General features: G+C 37.1%; 1 protein-coding gene across 2 annotated transcripts in view; it reads left to right on the top strand.

Moving 5' to 3' along the window:
- Window positions 1–25,260, top strand: part of lrch4 (leucine-rich repeats and calponin homology (CH) domain containing 4) — a 48,210-nt gene that overhangs the window by 13,045 nt on the left and 9,905 nt on the right. For both annotated transcript variants that reach the window (XM_082151982.1, XM_082151981.1), the window contains exons 2-12: window positions 12,934–13,078; window positions 14,497–14,626; window positions 16,930–17,035; window positions 17,632–17,878; window positions 17,985–18,078; window positions 18,208–18,316; window positions 18,905–18,993; window positions 20,410–20,468; window positions 24,276–24,410; window positions 24,817–24,894; window positions 25,201–25,252. In XM_082151982.1, coding sequence (XP_082008108.1) covers window positions 12,934–13,078; window positions 14,497–14,626; window positions 16,930–17,035; window positions 17,632–17,878; window positions 17,985–18,078; window positions 18,208–18,316; window positions 18,905–18,993; window positions 20,410–20,468; window positions 24,276–24,410; window positions 24,817–24,894; window positions 25,201–25,252 — 1,244 coding nt within the window. The remainder of the gene's footprint in view (window positions 1–12,933; window positions 13,079–14,496; window positions 14,627–16,929; window positions 17,036–17,631; window positions 17,879–17,984; window positions 18,079–18,207; window positions 18,317–18,904; window positions 18,994–20,409; window positions 20,469–24,275; window positions 24,411–24,816; window positions 24,895–25,200; window positions 25,253–25,260) is intronic.

The raw sequence follows: 25,260 nt of genomic DNA, 5'->3' as shown, positions 1-25,260 counted from the left end.
GTGCTTGAGAGCATGGTGAACTTGCGCTCAACCACACCAGACCTCTGGTGTAGATTATCTAGAGGGAGAACATGGAGGATTATCACTGACAGTGTTGGTTGATTGTTTTTAGTGAGTTTGGCCAAAGCTGTGAGTTGTACTTGTCCATGCAAAACTCCACAATGCGAGGGTGTTTGTTTGCAAAGGGACTTGCCTTGTGGTTGCTGAGGTGTTCGGAGTGGATTTTACTGTCCTGTTGTGCGGTTGCTACAGTGTTTTGGGTGGTTGCTAGGAGAGACTAGCAATGATTTATTGATTTAATTTCAGCACAAATAGGCATTTTTTTATTTTACAATTTTCAACTGAATGGTATACAAATTTATAGTAAACATGGCCAGCATAGTTCAGGTATATTTGTTTAAATGAAAATGAAAGCCTATGGTTTTTGAGTACTTCACATGCATGCTGTGGTATTAACACCAAGGATTAATCAATTAGTTGATTGTCAATTTAAATGACAAATGATTATTAAAAGGTCAGAAATTTTGACATATTTAATACAGTAAGATTCTCTGGACTCGAGTTTCGCTTTTTCAGTGTGTCTGGATTTAAATTATAATTTTTTTTTTTACAGTTGTGATGGTCAACCATGATGGCTCTCGTTTTGATCAGTTTAACTAAAAGTGCCATCACATTTACCATTGTTCTGCTTTTTTTTTCTTTTTTTTTTTCTTTTTTACAGCAAATCTAGTAATTTCAATAGAAATCCACGTGAATTTTCAGAAATTTCGCATGAAAATGTTAATGAAAATGATTTTGTTAAAGTGATGGCACATTTAGGATTATGGGTTTGTTCAAATCGAATGTAAAATTTGAGCTATAGCAATGTGATACTTGCCTTAGCAAATACCACTAAATTACCATGTTTGCATTGCCTTTGTTTTGACACCTGATGATTTGGTTGTTATGGTAACGGAACACATCCGCTAGCCTCCTCTTGGTTGTGTGAGGTGGATTTCACCGCACTGTCGCTTCTTCAGTCTTGTGTAACAGATACGAGCTCCTGACTTATAGAGCTGAGACTTCAAGCGTCTTGAGTCACCGCTGAAACACCTCCACAGCAATGAGATCAAGGGCTCAGAAAAAACACAATATAATCTGATTACACCATGAGACATGCTTCCACCTTCACAAACCTGCCCATTAAACCTCTTTGTTGTATGTTAGTTGTGTTTATGGTTAAGCAACAGATCCTTGAGTTTGCTGGTGTTGATACAAAGTTTTCTTCCAGTACAACTTTACCTGCCAGCTTGGAAAGTTTGCATAGATGCTGGTATACACACACAGCAAAAATGGCATAATAGTTTTCATTATTGTATTCTTTAAGTGATGAAGTTCTGAGCATTTTACACCTCTCAAATTTGTTACATTAAAATGGTCAACTCCTTTGTCTTGCTAAAACTAATTTCACAACTTTTTATGCACCCCAAAACACACAATTACAAAATATTTTCACACTTTTTGCATAATTTGACAAAAATGCAGCTTGACCAAAAATTATGTACTTTATTATGTGATATTTACCTTGTTTTCTTCACAAATCACGTCTCATAATCTGTTGTTTTAGTATTATTTATACTATTATATTAATATATGAATATTTTAAATGAATAACTTATTGTATTTTCATTTCTCATTTTAATTTAATATTTTAAGTTATTTATGTGCTTGTCAGTTTAATTAATTTGTAATATTTAGCTTTAATTTATTCATTTCAGTTGTAGTAAGTACACTTACTTAAATTTTAATTTGTTTTATTTCACTTAGTTGCCAATGCAACATTTAGTATTTATAGTATTAATAGTTTTAAATGCAAGTATTTTATTTCATTTTTTGTTGTTGTTGTTGTTTTTAATTTCAGCTTTATTTTAGTTAATGATAAAAAAAAAAAAATAGTTTTAGTTAATGATAACGAGTACACCGATTTTATGTGATGAAAATTTACGCCACAACAGTGGGACAGTCATCCGTTTAGAAAATTTGTTTTTATACAATAAAAAATGTTAATGATTTGATTTGTTTAGATTTAAAATGTAATAATTCAGAAGTAATATCAGTGCTGCTGCTCCCTTAATGTCACTAGACATAACAGATCATACGAATTTAAATGGGATCCTTCGCACTGGGAATTCAAGCATTTGGTTGTTTCTATTACAGAGAACCTGATCACCAATGATTTACTCATTTAGCTCTAAAGTAAGACACTTAACCCCGTGTGGCTACAGATGAACTGCATTCTGGTCATTTATCTGCTTGTCAGTTTAGAAGGTGTCTGTTAAATAGCAAGTAAACATGTGGATGTTTAATTAGGATTTTCATAAAACTGTTATTGAGAGAGGTAGAAAAATCATTAGGTTTGAAGGTGATGGAGGTGTGTTTGTATTTGAACACAAAAGGCTCTCACCGCACTGGTAGAGTTGTGTGGGATAACTTGGGAGGCCCCCTAAATGTTTGGACGGTTAAATCCATTGGCTTGACCTTTTGTAGCCTTCATCGACGTTCAAAGACAAAGATAACACTGTAGTCAAAGTGCTGGGCCGTTGACCGTCGATTAAACAGGATGCACACAGAACTCTCTGTTCATTCAGACCGTTTGAAGACAACGTCCCATAGACTCCATAAGTGAAGTGATAATGTCGGTGGGGGTTTTACTGTTGTAATTGGCAATACTTCACACAGAAGAAATTGGACACTCCCTAACCATGAGTTTTCTAAAGCATCACTAATACTGTTGATTATATTTAGGATGAATGGCCAAAAAAGTGCATCCATCCGCCATAAAAGTGCTCCACACGGCTCTGGGGGGTTAATAAAGGCCTTCTGAAGTGAAGCGATGCTTTTGTGTAAGAAAAATATCCATTTTTAAAACGTTATAAACTAAAATAACTAACTTCCGGCAGACGGCCGTACGCATCGATTTACGGCGAAAGAGTAACCCTTGACCTGGCGCATTGACGAATGTGGAAGAGCAGAGGATAGAGCAAAACCGGGCACGAATTAGAAGTCTAAAACAAGAATTTTTAAAGAGAAATGTCGGAGGATTTCAATATAAGACAAGAGGAGCTTGAGTTTGTTGCCCAGCCCTATTTGTTTGAACCGTGAGAGGCGTCTAAGCTTACGCTTCTCCTACATCGAGTCAAGTGTTACTCTTTTGGTGTAAGTCGACTTGCGTAGGCCGTCTGCTGGAAGCTAGTTATTTTAGTTTTTAAAGTTTTAAATATGTATATTTTTCTTACACAAACGCATCTCTTCGCTTCAGAAGGCCTTTATTAACCCCCCAGAGCTGTGTGGAGCACTTTTATGATAGATTGATGCACTTTTTTGGACTTCAAAATCTCATCTTCCATTCACTGCCATTATAAAGCTGGGAAGAGCCAGGACATTTTTTTATTTAACTCGATTGTGTTCGTCTGAAATTAGAAAGTCATATACACCTAGGACGGCTTGAGGGGGAGTAAATCATAGGGTAATTTTCATTTGAACTATCTTTAAATTAAGTACAATAAACTTGGATGTTTAAGTCATTTCAACTTAAATTACATTAAACTCACTTTAAAAAAATGTGTTGAATCTTGTATAACTTATAAAAAAAAGTTGAAAATTGCTTAATTTATATGAATGAGTTAAAGCTATGTAAAAACATATGTTATCATAACTTATTGGTCATATAATTTTTTACAGTGTAGGGTTGGGTATCGACCGGTTTCAGAACCAGTTAAACAAAATGAACAAAATCAAACACATGAAACTTTTATATATATATATATATATATATATATAGATAGATAGATAGATAGATAGATAGATAGATAGATAGATAGATAGATAGATAGATAGATAGATAGATAGATAGATAGAGAGAGAGAGATAGAGATATATTATATATATATATATATATATATATATATATAAAATAAACATGATTATATATAAAATAATTATTATAATCATGTTTATTTTATATAACTTTAACCAAGAACCATTATTGTTAGTATTATGTGTACTACATGCAGATCATTTAAACAAAACATGGTAGGCTATGATGTTATATTGTTAGAATTCATTATTTGGCATTTCCCTAAAAGTGCTTAAAGACTTGTTTATAAGACTTGTTTATTGAACCATTAAAATGGAAGTGGAATCAAAACCGCACTCACATCACTTACATTTTCCTTAGAAAACTACAAGTCTTTTAAAATGAGTCTCTCAGAGAAAATCAACAGAAACTTGCTAATGCTCTCTGAAGAAACTCCTGACTGCCATTTATGCTGTTGTTTTGAAATGAATACTGTTGGACCTTGACATTTGCTGAAAGCTTGTACAAATCAGGCCTGTTCTGTTGGATTATGGAGTTTTAACTGTGTATGATTCCATCATTGATATGTTAGAGCCTTTGGAGACTGAGGTCTGAAAATAAACCTCAGTTTTATGGTGCAGCAAGAAATAATGAAAAGGACGTGGCACACATTGGTGTTTTGATCGATTCGGTCACTGCACTTAGCTCTCTAAAGTGCTTGTGAGGTCAAATAATCAGCTATTTTTCTGACCGTAAATTCACTGATGTGCTTGAGTAGTGCTCGTGTGCCGAACACACACACACACACACACACACACACACGCACACACACACACGCACACACACACACACACACACACACACACACACACACACACACACACACACACACACACACACACACACACACACACACACACACACACACACACACACTTAGCCTATGTGTTGCCTCCAGTGGTGCTCTGTTGAATGTGTCGAGTCATTCTGGCCCGTGTGTTTTTGTTCCGTCACCCCCTCGGTTCAGGCCGGTATTCATGCTTTCACTGCTATTGTCATGCTGCTGTTACTCATTCACTCGTCCCCTTTCAAGATTTGCCCTCCTCTCCCCTCTCGGTGTCTCCCCTCCCTTTCTCTCTCTCTCATTTTTTTCTCTCAAGTCAAGTCAAGTCATGGCACAGTTTATTGTTGTTCCTGCTTTAGAGGAAGAGAAGGAATGAAATGCTGTTTCTCTAATGGCTCTGGTGCAAACTTTTGAAGGTGAAATGTGCACTTTTTCTCGTTATGTTATCATCCATAATTCACTCATAAATGAAAATTGTGATTATTTACTCACCCTCATGTTTCTCTAAACCTGTATGACTTAAAGTAGAATGTCCAAGCTATTTTTGTCCATACAAAGGAAATTAAAGGGACTTCTCTTACTCCAAAAGTAGTATATCCAGTCAGAGCTGATTCAGGTGACCTGAGTTTCAGTCCTTGTCCTTTCTGATCCTGTTCTCCTTCTCTCTTTCTCACTTCACTTTCTGTCTTCTTTCTGTGTTGTATAAATAAGAGCAAAAACAAAACAAAAATAAATCTTAAAAGGTAGATAGTACATCCAACTTTGGCTCTATTTTCCATGTCTTCTGAATCCTTTCAATTAGTTAAGGTGAGGAAAAGGCTTACATTTAAGTCTAAATTTATTAAAAGTATACCCCATCTCCATATGTCTCAAATGATTTGGTCCTTGTGGTCAATTCAAAACATTGTTGCAGACGTGGGAAAACTCGGAAAACAGATTTTTTATGTCATCTGTCTGTTATGATGTGTTTGAAGTGTGAATTTAAAGTTTGTATTGCTACAGTGGAGGGGAAGATCTTAAACTTAAATTTCAATCTTTGGCTCGCATAAAGCTATCGTATACCTCCCATAGCCACTGTTTAGTGCAATATCTTTTAAATTCACTTCTATGTATTCATTTTATCCATAATACTGTAAATATGTTCATAATCTGTATGTGTGTCTATTGTACTGTGTATTTATACTTTCATATTTTAATTCTTTAATTTTAAGGGTGCCATTTTAGATTTCAGGCCGTTTGTCATTTCAGATTTCAGGTTAATATGTGCCCTCAATAGGCATTTTTACAGAGCCGCACTGAAGTAGCCTAAGCTCCACGAAAGATTCCTACCCAACAGTCAAAGCGGCATTACGTCACGAAAGTGTGGACTCTTGAGGAAAAACGCGAGGGCTTAGGGTGCCATTTGGGACATTAGGGTTCTATTTTAGAGTTTGACAGTAACCAATCACTTTTGTTGTACGGACAAAGTCAAATCTTATGCGAAATTCACAATTGCCTACATTCCTATTGAAATTCCTGGCATTCCTAACAATTATAAATGTGAATGCATCTTAAGAGTAGGTTGACCTTCCACTGTGTGTAAACACTGTAGTGATTTTAAAATATTTTACATATGATACTAATTTAATTTTGTGAGTTTGGTATGGGACCACTTGTTTGTCCAAACAATGGAATAGAGTGGGAGTGTTCTGGAAACCTGTTTGGGAAATGGTGCTGAAATGACAGGACAGACATTAGCCGCTTTCCGACCGGAGGAACCTTTTCACAGTTCCTAGAACTATTGGCTAAAGTACCCGGATGTCGGCGTGTTCGCACCGCAGGAACTAGGAACGATTTTAGTTCTAGGAACTCCATTTGGAGGAACTAATTTAGGTCCTACTTCAGAGTAGGGTCTAAACCAGCACTATAGGAACTACCCGTGACGTTAGTGTACGCTGATTGACCGAACGCACGCGGAGCACCAGCACCCGCCATTTTTAAAACAGCTATAATGTAAACACACACAGATTATAGCCTATATATTTACTCCAGAAACTAACTATACAAACATGGAAAACAGTGATAGATGGGTCTCTAAACCTTTATGCTGAAGAGAAAATCCAACGCAACTTTGAGGGGACCAAGCCAAACATGATTAGCTTATGTTTATCTGCCCAGCTAGCAACACTGGACATCAACCACACGGCATAGGCTAATAACCTTTTTTTCATATACTGTCTACTTTCTATAACAGTTCTATCTAATAACAGTACTGTTAGACAGATCGCTAACTAATGAACACAGAGAATGCGAGCATTGTTTGCTCTGGCGTTCTCAGCGCCGCCAAAATAAAGGTCTGTCGCGCCGTCAAAATAAAAGTCACCGTGCTTGCGTCACTCCCTTACCCTCCTACCAGTTCCTATGGCCACTTGGCCAGTGCGAACGCAAACAGCAAAACCGAGTTTGGGGGAGAGTAGTTCTTAGAACTGTTTAGAAGTGGACAGTTCCTATAACTAAGTTCCTGTAACTACTTGGTCGGAAAGCGGCCATTAAAGGGGTGGCATAATGCCCTTTTCACAAGATGTAAAATAAGTCTCTGATGTCCCCAGAGTATGTATGGGAAGTTTTAGCTCAAAATACCCCACAGATATTTTTATATGTTGAAGTTGTCACTTTTTGGGGGTGTGCAAAAACGCACCGTTTTTGTGTCTGTTCCTTTAAATGCAAATGAGCTACTGCTCCTGGCACAGAGGGCGGAGCTACAACAGCTTGTGTCATTTTACCTCACACAGACATGCACTGGAGATTTAAAAAACGTTTAGCCTTTAATGTTCAAACCGAAGTCAGAAAGATGGATAGACTCAAGAAGAAGTGACAACATGTAGACAACATTTCTGATTGGTTGGTTGGTGAATTTATGTAGCTTATATGTAGTTATCTTCTAGTCATTGATTAGCATATTCTGTCTTGATAATCTATAAATTGTGTTCCAGGGGTGTGGTTTATGTAATTTTCAGGGTTAGTGATGTCACTAACCCGGGAGGAATGTTGTGTAGTCCCTACCAGCCGTTTGTTGTAGCCTAGTCCTTAAAAAGCAATTTCTTTAAAGGAACACCGTTTTTTGAAATAGGGCTTATTCACCTTCTTTCCTACATTTAGATTGGTGGGCAAATACATTTTTCTCTCAGTGCATGCATTGTTTTAGTTTAACAGGGTCGGCGCTAGCTTAGCTTAGCATAATGAATGGAATCCTTTGTTGCCAGCTAGCATGTCCTGAGTAAAAGTAAAAAAATAAATAAAAAAAAAACACCTAATTACTTCTTGTGGCCTGCATATTCACAACAAGTAAAAAATAGCGATGCAGATTAACACCAGGCGATTTCCTATGCAGATATTGACTTGGGACTATATTAGGGGGAAGCACAGGCGAAGCACTGCTACTTGGGTGCAGAGATATCACGCCCAAGTAGCAGTGCTTCGCCTGTGCTTCCCCCTAATATAGTCCTTAATATATAAGTCAATATCTGCCTAGGAAATTGCCTAGTGTTAATCTACATCGCTATTTGTACTTGTTGTGAATACGCAGGCCACAAGAAGTAATTAGGTGTTTTTTTTTTTTTATATCACTTTTACTCAGGACATGCTAGCTGGCAACAAAGGATTCCATTCATTATGCTAAGCTAAGCTAGCGCCGACCCTGTCAAATAGGGCTGAAACGATTCCTCGAGTTACTCGATTACAAAAATTCCTCGAGGCAAAAACTCTGCCTCGAAGCCTCGTTAAATTCCTATGACGCGCACTATATGCGCAGGGATCTGACTGTTTCATACGGACCGTTGTTCAATGTTCAGGAAGCACACCATAGCGCGTGATACATTTTGAATTTAGTTGGCGCGATGGCGGAGAGTAAAGATAAACGCAACTTTTAAATACATAATTAAATAAAAAATAAAAAATTATAGGCTTAAGTGCAGGGTCCGAAAGTTGGTCGTTTTGTCGCTATGGTTACACTCACACACACATGGTGGCGGTGCGCTCAAAGTCATCTGTCAGTTGTGCAGTTACCCAAAATTTCCTGAATGAAGTTAAAACCCATCATGTCACTGAAATGTGTTTTTTAAATCAAGTGATCAAAGTGCTCGTTGCCGCTGCGATACAGTGTTTTCTCGTGTGGCTCGCGCACACACCGCTCTATCTTTCACTCGGACGCGCGCTTCAATCCGTTGCGGTAATGCATCACATGCTTAAACTTTTATGTAGCTAGCCACGCAACAATAATTTCAGCATGCATTCACTGTATACACCGGGACGTGACGGAGGAACAAATATTGTATTTCAGTCTTTGCGAGACCTTGTTTGTACGTCACGTCTGCCAAATAGTTACAGACAACAACAAAAAATGAAAATCCCCAGCCTGCTTCTCCAAATCCACTCGTACTTTTGGGGAAGACATTATAATCGGCTACCAAAGTAATTGAGCATAGAACATTTTCAATTAACAAAAAATATAATACTACAAAACGTGCTAATATACTTAGCCTAAGTGAAAAACAAAATGCTGTTCTTTTTCTATTTAACAAAATGCATATTTGCAATAAAACATTCCCCTTTTTAAGGCTACACTATGTGTAGGTGTCTCCAATGCATGCAATTTGAAGTTAAATTGCAGTTAAATGCAATCCTTTTTTTAATGTTGTATTAAGAAGACAAAACTAAGGCCAAATGGCCTTTACTATTTAAGTTTGTATTCATAGTTTTACATGTTATACATGTTTTACAGTAAGTTGACTTGTATTGACAACTTGACAACTGTATTGTTATATAATTGTTGGCACTGGCACTTATAAACACTCTAAATGGGTAAAAATTGCAATAAATAGGCTTAGTTTTGGAGCCAAATGTTGGAGTTGGAATAAATACCTCTGTTTGTTTTTTTGAGAAATAAAAGCCAAATGCTTGATCATTTTACAGCCACATCATTTTCGTTATGCATTATTTGTTTTGGTTGTTTAAAAACACTAAAACATTTTTTATCCGATTACTCGATTAATCGATCGATTAAGTGCTAGATTAATCGATTACAAAAAGAATCGATAGCTGCAGCCCTACTGTCAAACTAAAACAATGCATGCACTGAGACAAAAATGCATTTGCCCACCTATCTAAATGTAGGAAAGAAAGTGAATAAGCCCTATTTCAAAAAACGGTGGAGTGTTCCTTTAAAAGAAAATATCTCTCTTTGCTTTGAACTTTGAGCATTGGAACTTTGCAGAACTTTGTTTATGCTCAATCAGCAACATTACTCACTAACTAAAGTTAGAAAAGTCAAATCATATTCAACCACCCCTTTAATAATAAATGTAAATGCAGCATAAATGCATGTTTTGTTCAGATAAAAGTGAGTCAGTGCCTGACGCATTAGGTCTAGTCAGTGTGTTGAAACAAACACGCGTCATGTTTCAGTTAATCCCAGGGATGACTAGCTCCTGGCAGCAGGTACGAACGAAGAGGAAAAATCTTAGCATGGCACCTTCATAGAGACCTTCAAACAACAACACACCTCAACTGTTGTAGTCATTTGGCTATCAAATGTTATATAGAACGTACATGGAGCTCACAGTATAATTAGGCTAGGTCTTGTTTGTGTTGCTTTTGTGTTGTGTGTCTAAAATGAACTGTAAGGGAGTCTTTGGTTATCCCGCAGGCTAATCAGTGTAATCTCCTTCTAGGGCTAAAGGAGGATTTGTGTGTGTGTGTGTGTTGATTAACACTCTCTCACACACACCAGATGCAAAGGCAGCTTCAGTTACACCAAAGAGACGCTAGCAGGCAGAAGAACGCTCAGATTCCTCAGAGAGCAAGAGAGGGGGGTCAGTAGACCAACTGCTAGTCTTAAGAAGACACACACACACACACACACACACACACACACACACACACACACACACACACACACACACACACACACACACACACACACACACACACACACACACACACACACACACACACACACACACACACACACACACACACACACACAGAGAGAGAGAGGAGATATTTAGAGTGAGACCTTCAGGACATAATTGAAATACACTTCTGCTTATTAGCTAGGGACTTCTGTCATGCCATAATAATGATTTGAACGCGTCATTAAGGCTGGGCACAGCTGGAGACCTCACACAGGAGGTGTTTGTGAGCCCCTGTGGAGAATGTGATACGTCTAGGCAACTATTTCTAGGAACACAAAGTAAACATGGCCAGAACAGAAATAAAAGCATTGCTACTCAAATCAAAATTATCTTTAAAGACGAAGTGTGTGATTTCTGTGCCACTAGATGAAATTGCCATTGGTGGAGCCTATTTACAAATATTTACAAAAATTGTGCACACAAGTATAAATAAACCTGACAATCCTTATGAACTTTTATACACCATTTAAATATTTAATTAAATGCTTAATTATTATTAATGAGAGAAGTGTTATTGATCAAAGTTTCATATTCAGACTCATACATATTATCATCTTTCTCCATGATGTGGGCACACTGGTATTTCTCCCATGCTCTACCTTGTTAGGCTGGTGTGAGTGCAAAGCAGTGCAGGGGATTGTGGGAAATGTGGGCTGCCCCTGGGAATCTTTAGTTCTTCCCACTGGGAACGGAGAGGCGGGAAATGCTTCCTTGCCAAATAAAACAGCTGAACAAAAGATCTGGAGAAGGAGAGCAGATTGGACAATTGGACAGTGCAGGGAAGAAGAGAAAAAAAACGCGCACACACTCACACACACACACTTCCACACGCTATTGTTCTCATAGTGTGAAAGTAACTTTGGTTTTGTGTAATATCACGAGGAGGACTTTAAGGAGACTTGAATCTGAAAGGCCTGAAATTACACTGTACCTGTATGCATATAACGCTAATGTTAGTTGAAAACTGCACCCTAACGTTCATTTAGCCTTAAACTCTGTGTTTTTTTTGTTTTTTCTTCTGTCTGGTTTGTCTCTCTAGTGATATGGACGACGTACACTCACATTCACACACCCTGTTCTAAGCTTCCTTGGCCCTGTAATTAAAATCCTCCCCTCTCCAGAAATACATCCTGACCCTACGACCAGCGCCACTGAGGGAGTGTGTGTTTCACGTTTATCTGGCGAGAGCAACTTCTGTCTGGAATGAAAATATTGAAGGGAATTGGAATAGTTTGAGCTATATTCAGACAAAACGCTCACATCCTCAATTGCTGTCAAAAACTTGGACAAAATTTGAATTCCCATAAAAAAAGTCTTTGTTCACTTTGGGAAACATCATGACTGTTTACGCGTTTCCTGTCCTTGGCTCCTGTCCCATGGATGCACAAACAAAGTGTTTGAATGCACTAGCTATATCTAGACAAAAGATGCTTGTCTGTTGCTTAGGGTGCATCTATAGTCTGACCATTGCCATTGATTGCGACTCAAACAGAGAGTAAACACAAAGGAAGTTCCATAATCGGCAAGATCTCCTCTACTGTAGTTTTTCCCCTATTGGTTTGGACTCACAAAACCTGTCAAGTACTTGTCTGGGTTATATTTCAATGCAAGATTAAAATAAATAAATACGAAATAAATGAAATGTATATATTTGCTTTATTTTAGGACCATTGTTTTCATTAATTGCATGACAAATCTCATTACCACAATGCAAATAAACACTCATTCTCATTACTATAACATGGAAGAAGTAATATGTTATTTTGTTAAAAGTATTTATGGTAATGGATTTTTGCTGTTTTTAATTTAAGTATACACTGAAGTAAAATCATAATTTTACTGTAATATAGTAAGTTAGTAACTAGAATCATCTTTGAGAATATTGAGAATTATTTTAAAATATTTAAAAGGATAAAAAAAAAAACTCTTGATGTCCACAGATTTTGGTAATTAAGAATTTAGGGGGGACATATGCTAAATTATCATAAAAAAGAATGGCACAATACATCAAAAAAATTATAATAATATATTATGTATAATTATTTAATTTAATTACATTTTTTTATTAAAATAAATGTTTTTATTATATAATATAATTTAATTTATTTTATTTAAATTTAATTGTTTTATTTAATTAAATTTATTTGATTATTTTTTATTACCTTTTTTCAATTTAATTTAATTTTACTGGTAATATATAATGTCCTCTATGGCTATCCTCTTCATTGTTTTCATGTAAAGGTGTCTGTGGTTGGTCATTAATTTATTCTGTACTAACTGTGACTGTTGTTTCTCTATCTCAGACCTTTCAAAGAACCGGCTCTGTGAGGTTCCAGAGGAGGTGTGCCAGTTTGTCTCCCTGGAGACACTCAGCCTGTACCACAACTGTGTGCGATCCCTCACGCCCAGCCTGTGCCAGCTGCAAGCCCTCACCTACCTCAACCTCAGGTACACACCCACACACACACACACACCCACTCCAGATACAGGGCCTGTCCAAATTCCCACACTTGCGGTCTTGGCCACTTGAGAGTGCATGCACTCGACAGGAAGTAAGTGTGCAAGACTGTACCATGTCTTAAAAATGCCAAAGCGCAGTGCCCTGAACTTATACCGCTTCGGAGCGGTATTCTAGGCGAAGCGTATCCCATCATGAATAATGCCCGGGAACTTGCGTGCCCCGAAATTATGAGATGTCTAGGAAAATATTCCACTGTAAGTTAAATTAATTAAATATTACATATAATTTGGTAGTAAAACAATGTGTATTTTTTACAATTGCAACTGCTTTTTATCTCTTAATTAGAAGCACCACAATTTTTAAATAGTGTCTTCTGTTACATAGGAACTACTGAACAGATATTTAAAAGTTTATTTTAAAATGCAAAGTACTGAAAATCAAATTAAAGCTCTGTAAACACTTGCATTTTTGCAACACTATAAGTGTGTCAAGTAATCAAATGTTCTACACACACTTGCAGTCTTCACGCCTATTTGAACACTTGGGCCAAATTTAATAAAACAAGTGGTCAGTGCATAGACCGCAAATGTTGGTATTTTGGACAGGCCCACAGGCTCCGTGTCAGGTGTAACTACACCACTACACCATCTCCAGTGTGTAGCTTACCTGAACCAGGGCAAAATACTTCAGGCACTCATCTCAGTATAAGCCAAGTAATGCACTGCTCAAAAGGTTGGGGTTAGTGAGATTCTTTTATCTTGGAAAGAGTTTAGCCTAATACTTTTAATCAGCAAGGATGCATTCATTTGATCAAAAGTGACAGTAAAGATATTTAAAATGTTACAAAAGATTTATATTTGAAATAAATGCTGTTCTTTTGAACTTATAAATTACATTAAAAACTTTAAAAATGTATCACGGTTACCACAAAAATATTTAGCAGCACAACTGTTGATGATAAGATATGTTTCTTGAGAACCAAATCAATATATTAGAATGATTTCTGAAGGATCAATTGACACTGAAGACTGGAGTAATGATGCTGAAAATACAGCTTTGCCATCACACATATATGACCTTTTAAAAATATTGAAATAGAAAGCAGTTATTTTAAATTGCAGTAATATTTCACAATATTACTGTTTTTACTGTATGTTTTATAATAAAAAATGCAGCCTTGGTAAACATCAGGTCTCCCTGAGTGAAATTTCAGCCTCTTTGTGGCTAAAGATATTGGAAGAATTGTGTATACAGTAAGTCTGTTAGTGAGTGTTTTGTACTGGTGTTAGATTGCATTCATTTAATTCTCTCTCTCTCTCTCTCTCTCTCTCTCTCTCTCTCTCTCTCTCTCTCTCTCTCTCTCTCTCTCTCTCTCTCTCTCTCTCTCTCTGTCTGTGTGGTGCAGTCGTAATCAGCTGTCCAGTCTACCGCCCTCAGTATGTCAGCTCCCTCTCCTGCGTGTGCTCATCGTCAGCAACAACAAGTTATCAGTCCTTCCGTCCTCTATACACACACTCACACACCTGCGACAACTGGTAAGTAGAACACACACACACACACACACACACACACACACACACACACACACACACACACACACACACACACACACACACACACACACACACACACACACACACAGGCTCATGTTTTTTTGAAATTATATTAGTGAAGGCATCTCATTGACACTGTGGTTTTTACACAAACTGGTTGATATCATTTGATCTGAAACAAAACATGATTTATGAACCTTTCAAATAGTGAGGAACATGTTCTCACGAGTGGGTTTTCAACGTGTTTCACAATTTTTCTTAGGATATTTTCCAAAATGTGTCATTTACTAGTCATCCTTGAAATCCAGATGTTATTGGCAGTCTTAGGGCTGGGGGAAAATCAATTCACCTAACTATGATGATTTTTATTTTATGATTTAAAAAAAAAAAAAAAAAATTATTCCGTTATCGATATTAATTCATATTAAATTGCTTTATTTTAGTCTTTGCTTATAGATGAGGCAGAGGAAAGGCAGCTCTTTTATTTCAGCAGAGGGCAGGGCTCGACAGTAAGGACTGCCCGATGTCCCGGGGCCAGCGTAAACGTGATCGGGCCAATGCTGCATCACGAAAGTTTATCATTTGCACATGTTTTTAAGCCTTGCCAATTAAAATATTAAAGCGCAAGAAGACCCGATAGACAGTATTAGACAGCGTGCGAATGCTGATTTAAGCTCTCTTTCACGTCGGCTTGCGCTTGAACGGACATATTCACACAAAATTAAGTAAAAAAATCCCAGTCTCAGCGAGCATCCTGGTAAACAGTCTGTTATATCTTAAGTGAACATAAACAGTTAAGAAATAAAACGCATTGTGTATCAGTATATTGGATCCGTGTAGCTCTTAAAGTGACAGCATCCTAATAAACCTGCTGCTGTCTTTGTTTTAATGTTAATCAAACAACAAAGGACAACATTTTTTTTTACTTGTCTTGATTGAATAACTTTTGTAACTTTAATAAGGATTAATCTATATTTAATTTATACAGTGAAGACTATGCAGTGCTATTTATTTGACATTTTTATTATTCATTTTCTCCACCTGAAAATTACTGCTAGACTTGTATGTTTGTTCTATTGTATTTGTGCTATTGCTTGTAATTTGATTATTTGTTCTTATTTTATTACTGACAGTTTAATATTTTAACAATATTTGAAATTTATCTGAGTTAGGCCAGTAGTTTTTAGTGTCACAACCTTATTTATTGAGACAATAATTAGGCCTTTTTTATTTATTTATTGAAAATTTTGGCGGTAGAAAAAAATCCTTAGCGTTGAGCCCTCAAGGTCAGTATGTGTTGTATCGGTGAGTATGACGTCATATCTCTTACTAGTGGACACAAAAAAGTGAAAAATGGTGGATGGATGGACATCTACAGATATACGACCTGCACATTCATGTAACGTTACACGTGTATCATTGAACTTTTCCCCATGCTCTAGAGTTAAAAAAAGCAAACAAATCAGAATACATAGCAATATCAAATTGCTATACTTGTAGAATCGCAATTCTTAAAAATGACAATACATGTTGTATCGGTACCAAAGTATTGTGATGGTATTGAATCAGGAGATAGGTGTACCGTCCCAGCCCTAGTCTCTACATATGTGGCAGTTGTCTGTGGTGTGAAGATTAGCACTTAGTGTTTCCCATTCATTTATTTGAGTGGAAGTTTGTTTGTTTTTTTTTTTGTTTTTTTAAGATATTTTATTGTTTTTGAAAGAAGTCTCTAATGGTCACAGACACTGCATTTGATAAAAAATACAGTAAAAACAGTAATATTGTGAAATATTATCACTATCATTTTAATATATCAAAATCCCCCAAAAATTAAATAACTGTTTTCTACTTTAATACATTTTAAAATGTAATTTATTCCTGTGATGACACGGCTGCATTTTCAGCATTATTACTCCAATCTTCAGTGTCACATGATCCTTCAGAAATCATTATAATATGCTGATTTGCTGTTTAAGAACCTTTATTATTATAATCAGTGTTGAAAACAACTGTGCTGCTTAATATTTTTGTGTAAATCATGGTAATTTTTTTTCCCCCGGATTCTTTGAGTTCTCTGAATATAAACTTTTGAAATAGAAACACTTTCTAACAATTTAGTGCATCTTTGCTGAGGTATTAATTGCTTACTTAAAAAAAAACCTTATTGCCCCACCAATGATTAAACTGCAATGTACACACAATCTTTAGTCCATCTAGTTTATAATTTCCTCCGTTTCTTCATTTCTTTCTCTCTGTCTCTTCCTCTCACTGTGTTTCTCCACCAGGATGTGAGCTGTAATGAGCTACAGTCACTTCCTGTTGAGCTCGGCCAGTTAGAATGTTTAAGGGATTTAAATCTGAGAAGAAACCAGCTTGCAACTTTACCAGAAGGTCAGTATCCCAAACTTATAAACACATTTCTATTACCATTACTTCAGTTAACGTTTGGAAATATTGCATAAAGCAATAGTGTATTACCTTGTAAGATTACAGAAATCAAGATGTTGTTTGAAATTCCAAAACACAAGGAACCAGTGTGTTTTGTGGATGTCAGAGGAGAACGCTTTTACAACAAGCTTACATCTCTGTTACAATGGACACAAAAATATTTGGACATTTAAACCACTCTGAAAGTATGCGAATATCATTGAATTAGATAAATGATCTACCAAAAGTGGCATTTGTTTTAAAAAAAGATAATGTTTATTTTAGAGTATTGTGACACGTTTTGGTTGTCAAACATTATTGAAACATTTTCATAGCAAGTGTGATGAACTCCACCTGTGATAGGACACCTGTGTGAAACTTGAGCAGAACTGACTTCATACAACCACTAAACAAACTCCAAAAATTCCTCAGAAGAGTGATGTTAGTTTTGAGTTGTGATGTAGATGTGTGTCATTCATGCAATAAGTGTCCAAATATGTTTTGGATCCACTGTATATATATTAGATTGACTCAACTAGTTGACTCTTCTCTCAACTCAGAGTTGTCAGAGTTGCCTCTCGTCCGTTTGGATGTGTCGTGCAACCGCATATCCAACGTGCCTGTGTGCTACCGTCATCTGCGGCACCTCCAAAGCATCATCCTTGACAACAACCCCCTCCAGATGCCCCCTGCCCAGATCTGCTCCAAAGGAAAGTTCCACATCTTTAAATATCTGAACATGGAGGCATGCAAAAGGACTCAGGACCAGTTTGAGAAAGCTCTTCGGCCCACCGCCTTCAACAGCTGGTGAGAGATCGTCAAGGACGAGAGGTCTTAGGGTGTTGAAAAGCTTTAATCGCCTGTTTCAGTGAAAATGCTAATGTGTGTGTGTGTGTGTGTGTGGTCTCTGCAGTCTGGATCAGGACCTGTTCCCCGGTCAGTATGGTGGCCTGGATTCTGGCTTTAACAGCGTGGACAGTGGCAGCAAAAGATGGTCAGGAAATGAGGTATAAAGAGAGCTGCGAATTTAAGCACTAATGCACCATTTGGACTATGGTTGCTAAAGGCTTATCGAGAGTAATTTTATTGGATGATGCAAGCGGCTGTGTGTGTGCGTCTGTGTTGTTTCACTCTAGTCTGCTGACGATTTCTCGGAACGGTCATTGCGATTGACTGACGTTTCCCGCGAACACACAAATTTTCAAGAGGAAGAGGAGAGAGATACGTCGCTAGAGACACCCAAAGGTAAGGTTAATGGAATCTTAAGATCAGTAGGTCCCAACCAGGGGACCTCAAATAAAAACTACCAAAAAAAGACTAAATAAGCTTTAAAATAAAATCTTACCCAGGATTCCAAGAACCAGGATTCCAGTGCCATCTTTGATTTTTAATAGGAAGGAAAGCAAGGATGTGAGGGATAGTCATACATCTCTTTAGAGAGTTGTACTATTGTTTAATGTGTTTTTGGACTGTTCTGCTGACAAAACAGTGCAAAAATATCTTTCCAATATTTTTTTAGTAGACAAAAAATAAAACATGAGCTGTGAAAAATGATAAGTGATCTAGGAGCTTTATACAGCTTTTTACAATGGATGCCATTGAAAACATGGTAAATCTATCCGTCACAGCCTCGCTTTTATACCTGTCGTGACGCTACTCTGAATAAGGTCTATACCTGGATATACAGTATGAGGCATAATTTAAAAAATGGGTCCTCCAAATATTGTCGTGGACTATAAGGGGGCCTTGGAGTAAAAAAGGACGAGAACCGCTGCTCTAGATCTCGGTTGCCTGTGATTTAAATGCTTCTATAACTCTTGGTCCTCTCTGTAGTGAATGGAGCGCTGGAGCAAGTGGATTTCATAGACAACAGCGTAATGGAGGAGGAGAGGTGTCACCTTCCACTTACAGAGTCCCCTCAGGTCAGGAAGACTTACTGCAGTACACTGAACATTAAAGGTGCACTCGGTACTTTTGTTTTTGGACCAGATGGGACCCTAGGATGTGCTGGCTGAAACTCCAGTGGTCTTGGAAGTTGAAGATCTATATTGACAACTATTGGCAACAAACAATAGTTTGTTAGTAGTCTATTACTGATGTCAAACGCCATCCATCCGCACCAACGTTTTTGACCAATTTTCAAAACCGCACCCGCCCGCCATCCGCTGATTGCTGTATACATAATATTTTTCATTTGATTGGTTCAACCGCCCGACACCCGCCCGAATTGAATTAAAACATTATTTTTCGTCACGTCATCCGCCCGATCCGCGGTTTATCCGCGGAGTCCGCGGCTGTAACCGCCAACCGCGCATCTCTAATTTCGACTTTGACCAATCAGAACAAAAACCACCTCAGTCGCAGCAATAACAATGGTGTGGGTGTGAAAAACAGGGTGTCTTTATCATTTGAAAGGATAAAAAGGTTGTTGAGAGACTGGATGGACAAAAAGTAAGAAGCAATGACTTATTCAAATCAGTTTTTGAGGAAATGAAAGTTGCAGGAGTCTTTCAATCTGACAGCAATGATAATAGGTTCTTGTTGCTATGGTAATGTTGACACTAATTTACATAAGAAAAACTACAGAGATATTTTTAGATGACTTTTTATTTTAGTTTAGGGTACATAGAGACATTAAAGTCAAGTTATATTTGAATTGATGAAAATCTGCAAACATACTGTAGCTTTTACCACATTACCACATTTGCAAGCATATTTGTTATCTGTGATTAGTAACTGATGAAGTGAGAAATATTCAGCTAGTCATGTGATCTCAGCATGGCTGCCATTGTGCTGTTTACTACACTATTCTTTTCTTTAGGGTTAAAACTTTTACATGGGGAAAAATAACTTGGTGCACCTTTAAGTTAACTAACACTTCCTACATTTTCAATATATTTTCAGACATATGCACTACCGTTTGAAAGTTTGGGGTCGGCAAGATTTTGTATGTTTTTGAAAGAAGTCTTATGCTTACCAAGGCTGCATTTATATGATAAAAAAAAAATAAGTAAAAACAGTAATATTTAAAATGACTGTTTTATATTTCAGAAATCATTCTGATTTGGTTCTCAAGAAGCATTTCTTCTTATCAATGTTGAAAACAATACCTTTTTCATATTCCTTGATGAATAGAAAGTTCAAAAGAACAGCATTTTTTTTTAAATTTTTAATTATTTATAACATTGTAATTGTCTTTACTGGTACATTTGATCAATGGAATGCATCCTTGCTGAATAAAAGTATTCATTAAAAAATCTTTCTGACCCTTTTGAACTTTAATGTAGAAGTCATAAGGTAAAATGATGTTAATATAATGTCCCCTCTCTCCGTGACAGGAAAATAGTGAAAGTTCCAGCAGCACTTCCTCCCAGAGCCCTGAATCTACAGGCAGCAGGTAAGGGCTTATGCTGTTTGCATATACAAAATACATACATTGCGCACGAAACCTGTTATTATTAAAATGGAAAATGTCTCTGTAAGGTCCTCACACAAAGAAGAGCCCCACAGAACAGTCAGAAATAGAAATTTGTTTGCATTTTAGCCATGTCAAAATATCCCCAGCTAGTGTAATTCGATGTAAACGCTCGCTGGCTTATCTGACCAGCCTATTAGGTGACCTACAGTCACAAGATACTGATCTGTGCTCAACTGTGGTATCAGGTTATCTTACACAGTTTCTTGTTAGACACGTTTATTTTTCAAACATCTCAAATAGTTTCGGCTTGATCTGGATCAGACATTTGAACAATCTGTCAGGCAGATGGAATATTTTCTTTCCAGGAACAGAGGGAAATTTTTGTCCTCAAATATTTTTTGTCATAGATCTGCCCTCAGTGTTGGTTATGGAGAAACATCAGTCATGTAGACACACTGCATTCAATATAGACAATGCAAAATAAACTGAGAGTGCCAGGAAGTCACAAAGAGTGCACAAATTTGAATGCATTTGAATACAGCTGGTAAGGATCTGTACTCGTGCTATGTAACGTGCAGATGGGCATGATAAATGGAGGAAAGGGAGACATTGGACTGTCTCATGGCAGCAGGCCGGAAAATTTCCAGTCGCTCTTCTTGGAGTGTGGTTCTCCAAGGTGCTCCAAAACATTGTGAGTTGTTCATTGTGGAGACCAAAATGCAAAGGTAGAATAAAGAAGCTGAGAGTCAGAATTACTGACTGTTTCAGTGTGATTTGAAGGCCACAGTGACGTCCTTTAATTGATTATAATACATGCTCAAATAGTTGCTGTGAAACACAGAGTCTCTTAATTAAAGTGTGCTGGATCCCTCCTCCACTATGATTACGCAAGGTCAATCCGTGAGGGAGTGCTGGGAAAAATCAACAGTGAATTTCCTCCCACAGTTTCAGTGTAACTCAGTATCTTGCTGTCATAGTTACTCAGTAAACTGGTCTGCTTTATTCAACGTTATTATAACAGCAGACAAATTAAAGATAGTACAAAGTAATAATAAAATCTAAAAAATAAATTCTTCTAGCCATTATTCCATCCATGTGCGATATATCCGGTGTTTCAGAGTCTTGGATCGGCTTGATTCACAGTAAATGCTGCTTCACTCAAACTCCAACTGTGCTGCGAGTTTGAGTTTCTTGTAACGTGCATTTTGGGAATGTTATGTGTGCTAGCAGTGCCACCCATTTCACTACATTTCTAATGAGAAGTGTTTGCAAACCTGTTGTCAACAAAGGAAAAGCTTTCAAATCTCCCTGATGTTGTTCCTTGTTGTTCGCCATAGTAAAAGCTTGAGGTTTTAACATTTGAAAATGACTAAATTTACAATTGCACTACAAAACAGTATGAATATTAAATATTTGATTGTATACAGTGTAGTATTACACTGTATACTTTAACATCATAGGATGTCCTGTTACTTTATCCTCTACAGTAAAAGACCTGGGTGCTATACTCGATTGCAACCTGTCTTTTGAAAATCATATTTCATATGTTACAAAAACAGCCTTTTTCCACCTTAGAAACATTGCTAAGCTACGTAATATGCTATCAGTTTCTGATGCAGAAAAGTTAGTTCATGCATTCATGACCTCTAGACTGGATTACTGTAATGCTTTATTAGCTGGTTGTCCTGCATCCTCAATAAACAAGCTACAGTTAGTCCAAAATGCCGCCGCTAGAGTTCTTACGAGATCAAGAAAATATGATCATATAACACCAATTTTATCATCATTGCATTGGTTACCTATAAAGCTCCGTATTAATTATAAGATATTGCTACTGACTTATAAAGCCCTAAACGGCTTAGCTCCAGTCTATTTAACGGATCTTCTATCACCCTATAATCCATCGCGCTCTTTAAGATCACTAAATTCAAGGCTTTTGGTCATACCTAGGATATCCAGATCCACCAAAGGAGGGAGAGCATTTTCACATTTGGATCCAAAACTCTGGAATAGTCTTCCTGATACTGTTCGTTGCTCAGACTCGCTCTCCCAGTTTAAAACTAGATTAAAGTCGCATCTCTTCAGCCAGGCATTCATATAATCCCACAGTTCAAACTACAATCCGGCCTCTAGCTCATAAATGCCAGAGGAGAACTGGCCCCCGACTGAGCCTGGGTTCTCCCAAGGTTTTTTTTCTCCATTAGGTCACCTGATGGAGTTTTAGGACACCATTAGGTCACTTGATGGAGTTTTTCGGTTCCTTGCCACTGTTGCCTTTGGCTTGCTCAGTTGGGGATATTTTGGGGATATTTAATTTGATCAATCAATAAATTCCTCTTGAAACAAACTTTGTTGTATTATTTTAATTTAATACTGTGAAGCTGCTTTGATACGATCTGTATTGTGAAAAGCGCTATACAAATAAACTTGACTTGACTTGACTAGTATCATCATTAATACAATATATTAATTGTTTAATACTTTTATTAAATAATCATAATAAAAATGATGATGATTATTACTTTATGATCATATTTAAATGTGGCCTATGAACTCAAGTGAAGAGTTGTTGGTTTTTATTATTCTTATCGCTTTATGGTTACTGAAAGAGGTTTGAGTTTGTTCGTGTAAAGATTTTACCCAAGTGTGAAAATTTCTAATTTTGCTTTTAATTTTAAATTACAAGGTTTTCCTCAAATTGTTCTGCCCTAAAAGGATGATTTGCTCTAAAAGAAAAAAATATTCAGAGAAAAAAAGTTTTTTGTAATGTCTATGCAAAAATCATCCCCTACAAAATCATCCCAATCATTCTAGAATATTTAATTCTTCCCAAATAGAGCTATTCAAGTATTCTGTTAAAACAAAACAAAAAAGAGTATTGCAATATATAATGCAGAAAAAATGAAATATCGCAGTTTCAGTTTTTTTTCCAGTATCATCTACGTTCTTCCTACTGTTCTGTGAGTTTGTAGATATAATTAGTGCAGTTTGCTAAAGGCTGGAATACACTCCATGTCTTTTGCCCAGATCTGCCATCTGGAGGAGTCAATGCTAGTTGCCGAAAGTCAGAGCCAGTCTGAAGATTTTGGGCAGTCGGAGTTGACAGATTTCACGGAAAAAATCGCAGTGTGCGATATGATTCCATTAAGTCGGAATACATTTTAGAACACATATCTGTTTTCATCTGATATACATCTCCAAGCAACAATACGCATGTTTCTACGTTAGTTTGTTGTGTTTGGAAAGACATAACAGTCTGATAGTGAGATTCTCTATCGTTTCGTGAATGATGCCCAGTTTTTCTCTTTAACCATTCACAGAGTCAGCAAGTTTATGATTCCTAGTGTTTTTAAATCCGTTCCAAAGTTGTGTAGAGTATAGCAGCATTACAGCAAACATCACTTACTATTGCTCAACTCCTAACCATAAGCGATACCTAAAATTATGCGGTTTGTTGTGGAAAGATGTGTTATTACGTTTCTAAGAAATCAGACGTATGATTTTCACCTGGTGGGTGATTTAAATTGGACAAAAAATCCCTTAGACTTAAATTGCCTTATTTAGTGACCAGGAAATAATACTCTTTTGACTTGAGCCAGTAAGTAATCATACTCGAAACTGCGTAGCAATGACTAAAAACCACACACACAAAAACTTTAGCAATCACCTACAACACCCTTGTATAGCGGTGGTGACACCACAATTTCTTCAGAAAAAGTTATATTCAGTTGTAACTTTTTGGTGAGGGCTTAAAAAAACATAAATCTCTCTTTTACTTCCTTTCAGGATATTTGTGATTGGAGATGGTTCAGACTCCGGCTCACCATCCAGCCCCACTCTAGAGGAGAGGAGGAGGCCTGGAAATCTGCTCATCTGGCAGGAAAGAGAAAGAGCCCAGCAACAGAGAGACAAAGCCAGCACGTGAGTGACTGATGGGATTTAATGAATCGAGGAAATGTGGAAGTGAAACACGAGTGAATGGGTGATATGGCGTCAAAAAGACTGTTAGGCCTAAGAGCCGATAGAACGAACAATCCTGTTTGCTAATGCACAGCAAGCAAGTCTTCAAAAGCACTTGACGGATTTAAAATGGCCTCTATTATTTCTTTGCTGATGCTTCGTCATCAAAACCATTGTGGTTGTAAAGGAAACCAGTGTTACCTGCTGTTGTGTCTCTTTACTTAATTTGTGTCTTAAAGACTTAATCATAGTAAAACACAGTCAGAAGAAAAACATCAGAAAGGCTCACCCAGAATGCTCTATTTGTATGAACTGTGTGCTTTTGTATTAGCAGGCAATTGACTAATAAGCGTTTTATGTCTTACAGTTTGCAGAAGATTATTGTAAAAACAGGAAGTAACTTGGCAACGACGACAAAGCACGGAGGAACAGGAAGCATTTCAGGGTAAGAGTGGAGCGAATGGCCCGCATATGCGTTTATGTGTTCTGTGTTTGCATGCGTGCTGGTGTTTATGTTTTGTTGTGGAATTCTGTATCTCTTTAACAAAGAGAAGGCACAAATCTGAATTTGAGACCAGATTACTAGCTGTGGCGGCATTATTAACTGTCAGATCAAATAGACATACCTTATTTAAGAGCTACATAAATTCATAACACATTCATGATGTGGTTGTTGTGTTGGCTAGTTAGTGAAGTTCACAAGGTTTTTTTTTTTGTGTCGTTTTGTGATTTGATCTCTGTGTCCCTCTAGTGGTGATTCAGATAGCAACTCTCCACCCAACGGGCCGAAACAGAGATGTGCAGTGAGTCC

Source organism: Leuciscus leuciscus (assembly GCF_965113295.1).
Source record: "Leuciscus leuciscus genome assembly, chromosome: 2".
Lineage (NCBI taxonomy): Eukaryota > Metazoa > Chordata > Actinopteri > Cypriniformes > Leuciscidae > Leuciscus > Leuciscus leuciscus.
This window is presented reverse-complemented; position numbering and strand designations above follow the sequence as displayed.